Consider the following 11,065-nt stretch of genomic DNA (forward strand, 5'->3'; position numbering starts at 1 on the left):
GATTTTATTCAAGTGAGTATTCTGCTCTAACTCCGGGGCAGAGAAGAGAGGTATAAGTCACGGGCATTGTTTCTATTGCACCTTTTGCGTGTTTTGCATGTCAGGGTCATAAAAACACACATATACACAAGTAGTAGTTCAATATTTGCACTGTATCAGAGAAGAGTGTTTCCATTTATTTATGAAACCCTCATCTAGAGAGATTCAGCTTTTTTTAAAATAAGATTAGTTTCTGCCTCTTGTTAGTCTGTGCAAGTCTTCATCTTACACAAGAAACAGCTTCAAAGTTTTTTGTTTTAATTATTAACTCCAGTCATGACTTGGTGCATGAGTACAATGTATTGAATCAAAAAATCTGGAGAAACTTTTGCACAATTTGAGGGTTGTCAATTTTGAATTATTACAATGAGAATATGGCTGTTACCATATTTAAAAAATGGCAGTTTCTCAGAATAGAATTAACACTGCTAGGGGCCTGCAGTGTTACACACAGCAAGAGAGTTTAAGCTCCAAAAGCTGAAGTGTCCTAAAACCTGATCAAGTCTTTTAACCCACGACTGTTCAGACTTCAATTTGCATTTGTAATAGCCAGTTACAGAGACGTTCAGATTCAGTATTTAGTCGTCCAGGAAAAAGTAGTTTCCACTCTTCTTTTGTTCCACATCCTTGGGAAGAGGGGAAAAAAAAAAGGCAGTGTTACTTAAAATAGTCTTTGGCACACTAAACACAGAAAGCTGAAATAAAAGGCACTTATCTCAATTCCATTCTACCTTCCTTATTTTTACTGCTCTTTATCCCATATTTTTTCTTGAGCACAGCAGGACCACCAGCTCAGTTTTCATTTTGTTCCTTACTTTCAAACCAGTGTTTATATTCAACAGTCACTGTTTTAGCACTGTAAGTTTTCTTACCTTGATTGAATTGAGCTTGTTTATTCTTGGTCTGTAATTGTTGGGGTCTCTTCTAAAAGTGATTTCAAGTTGAGATAAAAACTTATTCATTCCAGCCAAAAGGGTCTGAGGACTGTTAAAGAGAGAAGATGACTTCAGAAGGGGTACATGAATTTCCCTGCTGAATTTTCAACAGTTTTATACTTCTAACTACAGGAACATGTACATAGCTAGGCAGGCAGCTTTTATCTCCAGCCAGAGCTCATTCAGGTCTGTAGCACAAATGTATTCAGTCCCATAACATCTCACACAGGAAGCCCAATCTGCTTCTATCCATCATCTTTCAGCACTATCTGAGCAAGGCTTCAGCATGTCTCTTCACCATTCTCTATACATACAAAACACTTGCGTGCACTGCCACACAATTAGTTATTTTACAAATCTGAGTTGCATCCTTAGTGAGCTGTAACAAAAATAACAATATACTGAAACACTTGAGTGATAATGATTAAGAACACAAACCACCTAGCACATACCAAAAACTGATGTGTTTATCGCATCTAGAAAATATAAGTAGTTGGTAGTACATTCATTTGAGAATTTGGTTTCTGTTAAGCTGCTCTTCAAAAAGTCTCTAATTTGCTTGGAATTTACAGGAACAGAAGTCAGAAGTGAAAGCTTTTACAGTGTAAAGATCACAGGCTATCTACATTTAATTTAGCACTTTTCTCAGGTCACTTTTAATTCTGTTTAATTGCAGCTTAAGCTTAGATAAACAATTTCCGTGTTGTCCTTACATATCTTGTTTACCAATGCAAGCAAGTTCTTACCTGTTGGCAAGTGTGTTCTTGGAAGGAATACCATCAAAAACAATCACACGATCAGCAAGATAAGTGGCCATGATAAAGTCATGTTCTACCACAAAAGCTGTTTTCTTAGCATGTAGAATGAATCTGAAACAGAAACAATATGGAGAGAACGCTGAGCTTAAGTTCACTGTAAAACTACTGAAGATTTCAGGTAGTTTTCCCCTCGTGTGTGAATTACCGCTTAATGACTCTCGCGGCCATCAGACGCTGTTCGGAGTCCAAGTAGGCCGAAGGTTCATCGATGAGGTAAACGTCTGCCGGCTTTCCAAGACAGAGCGCCAGCGCGACGCGCTGCAGCTCCCCCCCGGACAGCGTCTGAACCTAGGGAAGGATCAATTGTAATCTGTATTTAATTGGGGGACAGGCGTGAAACTAATGAGCAAAAGGTAAGATGTTATCTTAGGCAATTAATACCTCTTGGTCAATGATGTTTTCTATCTGAAGAGGTTTCATTACATCAGTTACAAACTGGGGGTGTGTATAGGCATCTCTGATCTTTTCATGCAGCAGCTGACGTACGCTTCCCTAGTTAAAGAAAAATACTACCACTGAGTTTTATATAACGTGCCACAAGAAGAAAGAAGACAGTTTTTTGTTCACAGCATAAAGAAATTCTACCTGCGTATTAAGAACATGCTTTTTGTTGCTCATACAAAACTTAATAAGGCTAATAAATAAGGTTTAAACATACTGTAGATTTAGGACTGATCTTCTGTGGCTTGTAGCTGACATTCAAAACTGGGACTTCACCTATAAAAAAAATAAAATTTCTTATGAAGACAAGAACCTTTCCAATATCATCAAAACACATTTCAAACTGAAATATTAAACACTACCTCCTTCATCAGGTGTAAGTCTTCCTGCAAGCATTCGGATAAATGTAGTTTTGCCAGTTCCTACAAAAATGTAAGTTATGTTATTTTAGACTCAGATCTCTGACACTCAAGTCATGGGCAAAACAGAAAAAATCCTTATAATTTAGATTCCTTTGACAGCTCTTATATCCACTTCAAGCAAACAGCACTTGAAAAAGCAAGAGCAAGTGGAAGAGACATTTAAATACACAACAATTTAGACTTGCTGCTGGCTCACCAGTTTGATGATCATATAGCTAAGCTCTGTTCTTAAGATGGGGTAACAAAATTACCAGGATATCATTAACATTCAGTAAATTCAAGCTCTTACAAATTAGAGAATGAGTTTAAGGCATTCATATCTTCCCTAGAGAACAAGCAGCTGAGCTTCATTTAAACCCACTAATTCAGAGGCCTGGCTCGCAGACTGAAAAGGGACTTTAGCAGCAGTTTACAACAGGAATTCCACCTACCATTTTCCCCCAACATCACCATGATTTCAGAATCAGTGAACTCTCCAGCCACTATGGACAGTTCAAATTCTCCCATCTTTTTTTTCATTCCTGGATATTTGTACATGCACATCTTCTTAACCTCTTCTTCATTAGCTGTCTCAGCCACTTTAAAAACCAAAGATGCATCTCGAAACCTTAGATTTTCTGTTGGAACGTAGCCATCTAAGAATATGTTTATGCCTTAGAGGAAGGGAAAAAACAAAATCTTTTAAAATTATTATTATTTTTTAAACAGCTACATAAACAAAAAGCATGATAGATTTATCATCAGATAAGGAGACCTGGGTTTTAAATAGCAYGTGAAAACAGGCAACAAAACCTCTTATTTCAAAACATGGAAACCAATTTAAGTGAACAACRATCTTACAAATAAGCTGTAGAAGCTTATGCTGAAAGCCTGTAATCAGTACAGTGTGTAGAATTTAAAGGAACTACTGCTGTTGGAACTGCTTCTGTCTTACAAAAAAGTCATTTATTACTAAGTCTCAACAGTGTCTAAAACTCAATAATCTCTAAGTGTCATCAATTCAGCTGAATACTACATAAGTGCTATGCAATAACCTCCTGCCCCTTCTTTACTATTCCTAGGGTTTCCTACAAAATATTTGCAAATATCCAAATTGCACTTGAAGTATTACACTAACAGCATTTTAGCTACGGCTTTAGGACCCAGTTACACATTCAGAATCATGGAAAACAAATTCTGCACAAATTAAACAGTTTTTCAACTTACTACTCAAATGTAACATGGCAGGAAAAATACATGTTCACATAACAAAACCCCCTATTTTAGCACTCTTCCCCCTTGCCTTCCATAGGAAATGTTTTTTTGCAGGGTTAAAAGCAACAGTTGCAACACTTACCTTCTCTTACACTGAAAGGCATGGTAACAACACCATAAGCACTTGGCACACCGTACAGGCAGCAGATAAAGTCAGACAGATAATCCAACACACTTAGATCGTGTTCTACAACAATAATGTACCTGAAAAACAGACACAAAGATATTCTTACAGTTCATTACATTTTTTTCTTACTGTAGTCTTGCATACTTTAAAGCATTTTAATATGCATTCTTTATATTAAGTAAGAACAGGGCTCATTTCTGACACAAAAGCTTGTTAACTGTACAATAAGGAAGCATTTGTAAAGACAGTTAAAAGTCCATCTCAATTTAAACTGTTTCTGTATGTACACTAAGTGTAAGGAGCTTGACTGGCTACAGTAAAAAATGCTTGATATATTTTAAGAAAATAACTGAGAAACAGATAGAACAACACTATTAGTGAAAAATAAACACCTGTATTTCATATYAACTACAAAGTTTTCCCCATTGCTAAATTAGGCACTAGTTTCCAAACTGCAGGTCAAGAGAATATTGTCTGTGTATTTTAAATATCTATTATTGTACCACAGGAAGAAGAWAGCACTTTCAGGAGACAGAACTAGGTATTTTGCTCTATCACCATCATCTATTATTACATACTAGCAAAAAAGATCTATATAACTTACCTGTCAGGGTTTATTAGGGATCGAATAGTTATGGCAGCCTTCAAGCGCTGCTTGACATCTAGGTAGCTAGAAGGTTCATCAAACATGAAGCTAGGCCCAAAAGAAAGGAAAACGTTTCACTGAAGGCACAAGCTCAACATACGCCAAACTAAAGGACCTTAAACACTAACCTTTCAAACACCAAGTACACAGAAATAAAATTGTATAAACATTTATATATAKAGAGAGAGAGACAGAGAGAGGGAGAGAGAGCACACACGCAAGACAGAACTACTTACTGACACCTGCCTTGAATTTCTGGTAGGTATAACAGGAAATTGTTAAAGAGCCCAAGTTAAGTATTACCTTGCTAAAAATTCTAACAAAGTTATCAAATGCTAGAGAAGTCAGCAATCAGTTAGGAAATCCCATGCACTCAGTTCTGATTCAGCTTAAATTTATCATGAACTGAAAAGTGCAAAAATACAAATTTTAAGATGCTAGAATAAGGACACCCCCCCCCCCCCCCCAAAAAAAAAAAAAAAAAAAAAAAAAAAAAATCAGAAAAATATCAGTCTTTTGATCTTGCTTTCTTGCACTCAAGACCAGGTGTCAGGAAACAAGCTAAGACGACCAGGACATTACAAATTCCCAAAGGCAGGGAAGGCTCTCCTTTCTGTCCTTTACTTATTCAGAGAGGAAAGAGAAGCACACCGTCAAACAAGATCTGGTGGGATTAGGGAAAGGTTATGAAGCTGTGATCCTATAACTTAGCACAGGCCTCCGAACTTGGCCATTTCCAGACAAATGCTCTAGATGACCYTGTGTGTGCAGCGAACTAGATGATCTCTCAAGGTCCCTTCCAACCTTAAGGATTCTATGATTCTTTTCTATGACAGTATGAGGGAAAAAAAGACTATATATGGAAGAAACCTAGATCCCCACTGCTGAGCTGTCAAAACAGAAAACATCAAAAACAAATCCATTTCAAACAAAAAGTATTGTTTCAAACAGGTCCTCTTATCAAAAGAGGGAAAAAAAAGCTCAGAAAAACTATTAAAGGCAGGGTGTAATAGAAGTAAAACCTACATATCAGCCTTCTGAATGCACACAACTGCACAAGCAAATCTCTGAAGTTCTCCTCCTGAAAGGTCCTCAACRTTTCTTTCTTTCAGATGGGTTAAATCTGTAAATAATAACAATAATATTAGATTTTTGTTCTATCCAACAGATAAAGCAGTTCACTAATTCACTGTTTACTATCTACRGAAACATGAGTTCCTTTGGCTTTTATCAATAACATTAACTGATTCATTTGTATTGCCCTTTCCTAACACAYAGGAGAGTTACACTCCTATTTGTTTTTCCAGCATATATTTTGTGAACACTTCTGGACCTAAAAGGAAACTATACAAGTTTTAAAAAGCTTACTCTTAAACCACGTGAAAAGAATATTTCTTATTTTCAGAAAAACTAAGAATAGAAAACTAAGAAAATTAAGCCCAAATATCTTAGCAACCAGGTAGAGCCAGTATTTTCTTGCCAACTTCATGAGTAGCAAATATCAAAAAATGACAATTTTGTCAAGAAGCTGAGTGGGGTTTGCARACCACACTCTGGATAGAAGGACACAACCCTTCCCTTACCAAAGCAAAACCTGTTTTTAGTTTAGCAGCATCTACATTAGCACTGGAATCTATTAGCCCCTCAAAGTCTCAAAACACTTTAAAAATGCAATGGGACTGAGCTATACAGATTTTCTTCTAAGATATAATTTTAAGCCATTTGAAAAAAACAGGCTTTTCATACTCAAGATATTTTCTTTACACAATGGAAGATGCTAAGATTTTGCCAGAACTGCAAGTGAGCAAGAGCAGACTCTAACTGCATTTTTTTCTAGATTTAAAAATAAGCATTTCCTGCAGTGTAATTATGGCTGCACTCATTTCTATTCCTATTAAGTAGATTGTATCAATTGACTTCRCTATAACCTATTTTGGGCATGGGTTCAGACATGCCTACAGTAAGTTTTAGGCTTTACACCAAAATATTTTAACTTTTTTTTTAAATTCAGTTTAAATTAAACCCACCATTATATTAATGACAATATTTATTTTTTTCCAGTAATTATGAATTCCTCAAATCCTTTCGAGTTGGTTTTTACAAAGCTACCTACCGAGCTGCTGACAAACCACAGTTTGTGTCTTTGTTTCATCCTTTCTATCCAAAATCGACCCCACTGTTCCCTGAATGATAAACAGAAAACAGAATATTTTTAGATAGTTTACTTTTCACACCAGCTTATACTACTAAATAAAATCTTTACATACTGACAAGTACTACAGGAGAAGCTTCCAAATTTCTGTTTGCCAAAGTTTTTTTCTCACCTTTGCAGCTTTAGGTATCTGGTCCACATACTGAGGTTTAATTATGGCTTTCAGGTCATCTTCCAGAATCTTGGTGAAATAGTTTTGTAATTCAGATCCTCGAAAATAAGTCAAAATTTCTTGCCAGTCAGGTGGATCCTATGGCAAAATTAGAGCCTACATTTATTTCTACAATATTCTTTAATTTTAAAATTGCAAACAACACATCAAATACATTATGCCTGCAAGGTCAAAAAAGTCTGGATAAAAGCTTTGTACCTAGTTCACAATAGTTTCCTCTGCAATAATTTCCTTAAAAAAAAAAAAAAAAAAAAGAAAAATGAGAGCAGAAGCTCAGACTCTTTTTCAGCTGCATTGTTACTAGTTATTTCAAGAAAAAGAACGTCATATATTTGCACACAGACAGCCAAACTGCTTCCTTGGGATGAAGTGAAGGAACTCAAAGAGTCAAACTATGCCACAAAAGAATAAATCGGTATAGATTAGTGAAACTGAATTTATTTACAAACTGGAATTTGCACAACATTAGCTTTCCAGCTCTACTAATTCAACTAATTGATAAAAAATGGCCTCTCTGCTTAAAAAAGAAAAAAAAAAAAAAAAAGAATCGTTCAGAGCAAGGAGCAATCATCCAGGGAAAAACACAACTTCTATAGTGTCATTTTATGCAGCACTTGATGTCGTATAGTGCTAAATTAGTTTGATGGTAAAACAGCACAGAAGCAAGAGTGGCACAGCTGTATTTCCAAACCACACAGAGAGGAAATGCTTCCCAAGTTTTAGAGCAGAAGCAACACGGAAGACTGATTTCATACCACGTATTTCTGTGGTCATAATGATTTGGTTCTTCACACGAAAGTCTGATTTTGGAAGCACGGTAATTCAATTAAGTACATTCAAAGAGTCAAAAGTTTTGCTATTTCTGCAATACTACCACCTGAAACAAGAAGTCCACAAAATAATGTAAACCACACTTTAATAATAATGGAAAAGTAAATGAATATTATTTTTTCTGCAGCTTTAAATGGCAGGCACAAAATAAGTTATTAAAATATCATTCTTCAAGGTAAAGAAAATATGAAAAAACTTTGAGAGTTTTTTCCTGCAATTGTTTTGCAGGAATTGTTCCTGCAATTGTTCTTTTTGGAAAAATAAAATTAAAAAAAGACTAATAGACTAATGATTTAAAAGAGAAAAATACACTTCTGATACTCATCTTCTGTGTGTTATAATAATGATTTTCTTTGTAAACCTTTTCTTGCTTGAATGACATACTAAGTTTTTTAAAAAGTCTTTTAATGAACACCTTTTTCCTACTATTCCTGGACTGAGCAGACCACTGACAGTTAACAGGTAAAGTGCCAGCATCCTTGCAAATTCCATCACTTTCACAGTTTTGAAAATTCTAGAGTGAAATCATATTGGAAAATATTAAGAAAACTAGAGCTACCTACAATGCTGACTATTTTACTGACAGTACGTACATCATATTTTCCAAGATTTGGCTTCTGTTTTCCCGCTAGAATTTTCAAGGCAGTTGATTTTCCAATACCATTGGTTCCGACCAATCCCAGTACTTCACCTGGACGAGGGATAGGCAACCTGTACATAACATCGATAATTTGTGTAATATTAATTTAATTAGACATCAACATTTGATGGAAATGTAAATGTTACAACCTGCTTTCAAACGTGCTGATGTTTCATCTTATTTTATTAATCTGCCAATACAGTCTTTGAATCGAATCAATATTCCTAAAAGCTAGAAGATTGGAAATAAGATTTAAGAATCATCCGTTCAACAATATTTCTGTGAAATGACCTCTAAAATTTCAATACACTATAATGCTTTTTAATTACAGAAACAGAATAATCACCATTCATAAACTGAGATGGTAACCAAAAACTGTGTGATGTGGGTTTCTAATTCAAATAATCAAAAAAATGGAATTTATGTGTCTTCTAYATTAATTTGGAAAAAGAGATACCTGTGAAGTTTGAAGGCATTAGCACAGTATCTATGTGTTGTTTCTTTCTCCAGGTTGCTTGGTAAATTAACAATCGACAGGGCTCCAAAAGGGCATTTCTGTAATAAAGGATTACATACTATTGGTGCACACAATTTTTAACAAATTATCATATGTGCTATGTTTAGCAGAGAATATATGAATAAAATATTTTAAAAGAAAATTCATCATAAATAAGTTTCACTTTATTTATATAGTCTACTTTTTCCAAAACAGTTCTGCATCACGTTTTCCAAATTAAAATTAGTAATTTCTCTAGTCAGTCTATGATACAAATAAGGAACACAACATATGTACTATTGCTCCAGTACAATAGTTTTTCCAATGCTTTTCTTTGCCACAAAAGCAAATGCCCTTCCCAATCTGACAGCTCAGTAATATGATTCAGTGCTTTGCTTTAAGCAAACAGTAACTGTTAAAAAGACCCGATTGCTTAGTGAAACAAAACAGTTTTATGCAGTTGTAGCATGCCTTAGTAAAGAGAACAGCATAATGAAGTTTTATCATTTTAAATAAACCAGCCCAGCTTTTACCTTGATGCAAATACCACAACCAATACAAAGTGTTTCTGAGATCCAAGCTATTTTGCTCTGTGATGTGACTTCTATGCAAAGTTTCCCTAATGAAAAAAAAGGGTAAAATTAACTCCAGAAAGTTTATGATTAACCAGATTTTTTAATGGTACTGTTGAATTCCACAGATAATTGCACATTAAGTAACTCTTACGAAGCCTCAGATCATCTAAAGACCTGACATTATTTTTATAAATAATTTTTGCTTGCAGTGATACTCAACTTATAAAAGCTTCAGAAAGCAAAGACTTATAACATTACTAAAAAGAAAACACCCTTCCTTCCTCCCCCGCCACCCCCCCAAAAAAAAAAAACCCACCCCAAATAAAAATCACTCTGCTAGCTCCTTCTAATAGGAACAGGATATTACTTAAAATTTCTCCAATTATTTAAATGGTTTTTAAAATTACTTCTCTTACCCATTCGAACCACAGGACAACTCTTTTTGCATTCTTGACGACATTTCTTTGGCTTACACTTGTCATGGTTAACAATAGCAATTCTTGTTAGTTTGTCTGCCATAATGTACAGCTTAAACACATAGACCACTCAGATTACAAGCAGGAGGAATTGGAGACTTCCAGGTCTTTAAAAAGAAAACAAACAAACAAAAAGCAGAAAGAGAACACTGTGATTACTGGCAGCACAGAGAAGGCCATCCTCATCTGAAGTTACTACTATCACAGTTCAGACACGTATGATCCAAACCAGTCTTCAAAATGAATATTTGTACCAGCATACAGAAAAATAACCCAGTAAATGGGAACAACAGACATGCCATGAAGACATCTGAGAGACAAAAGCTTCATTTGTATTTGAACAACCATGCTTAAATTCTGCATTTCCTAATGCAGTATCAGTGACTATAATAACTTCCAATAAAAATAAACAATATGCTTTCTAAACAGACTATTTTTAGAAGAGGTAGCACTTGAATTACTAAAATTACAAAGAAAAACTGAAATTAAGACCAACTTGCATTCCTCTACACAACTGCCCGTTGCCTTCCTTAGCCATTAGTTTCTGAAGTCTGTAGCAGGGGAGGGGAGTACAACAAAGACTTTTAAGTCTTGACAGATAAAATTGATTTTCCTTTTAAAGTGTACTAGTACTTTTTTTTTTTTTTTTTTGATCTTAAATGTATTCCCATAGAGTACTGAAAATAATAGCAATTATTTTACCTTCATAAAAGCAATTCACCTCTCAGGAAAACACCTTCATTTTTTTCCTGATCCTGAATACAGAAAATAATTGAATTATGAGGCTAATCAGAAGTTCACAAACTTTATGTTTGGGACAGGTGACAACCAGATTTTTTTTTTTTTTTTAACTATCTAAAGACAGACTACTACCCTGCACAAACCATCTCTACTTTCAGCTAAACACTACTAAAGAAAATAATGGCAGCCATCTGATGGCAGCTGAGGATGCCAAGTTGAAATAATTTTAATTCAATGCAA

General features: G+C 35.0%; 1 protein-coding gene across 1 annotated transcript; it reads right to left on the bottom strand.

The window, feature by feature from the left end:
- Positions 1-239: 239 nt before the first annotated feature.
- On the bottom strand, positions 240-10,191 carry ABCE1 (ATP binding cassette subfamily E member 1). Its single transcript, XM_026042592.1, has 17 exons — positions 10,025-10,191; positions 9,567-9,652; positions 8,995-9,092; positions 8,491-8,608; positions 7,007-7,144; positions 6,796-6,865; positions 5,709-5,805; positions 4,641-4,730; positions 3,992-4,113; positions 3,087-3,308; positions 2,596-2,655; positions 2,451-2,509; positions 2,174-2,284; positions 1,938-2,080; positions 1,721-1,843; positions 912-1,023; positions 240-665 (listed from the first exon to the last, which is right to left on the bottom strand). Exons 1-17 carry the CDS (start codon positions 10,125-10,127, stop codon positions 618-620), a joined length of 1,800 nt encoding a protein of 599 aa, XP_025898377.1. The 5' UTR covers positions 10,128-10,191; the 3' UTR covers positions 240-617.
- Positions 10,192-11,065: the final 874 nt, after the last annotated feature.

The sequence above is a fragment of the Nothoprocta perdicaria genome, unplaced genomic scaffold, assembly GCF_003342845.1.
Source record: "Nothoprocta perdicaria isolate Ctin4 unplaced genomic scaffold, notPer1 scaffold_31, whole genome shotgun sequence".
Lineage (NCBI taxonomy): Eukaryota > Metazoa > Chordata > Aves > Tinamiformes > Tinamidae > Nothoprocta > Nothoprocta perdicaria.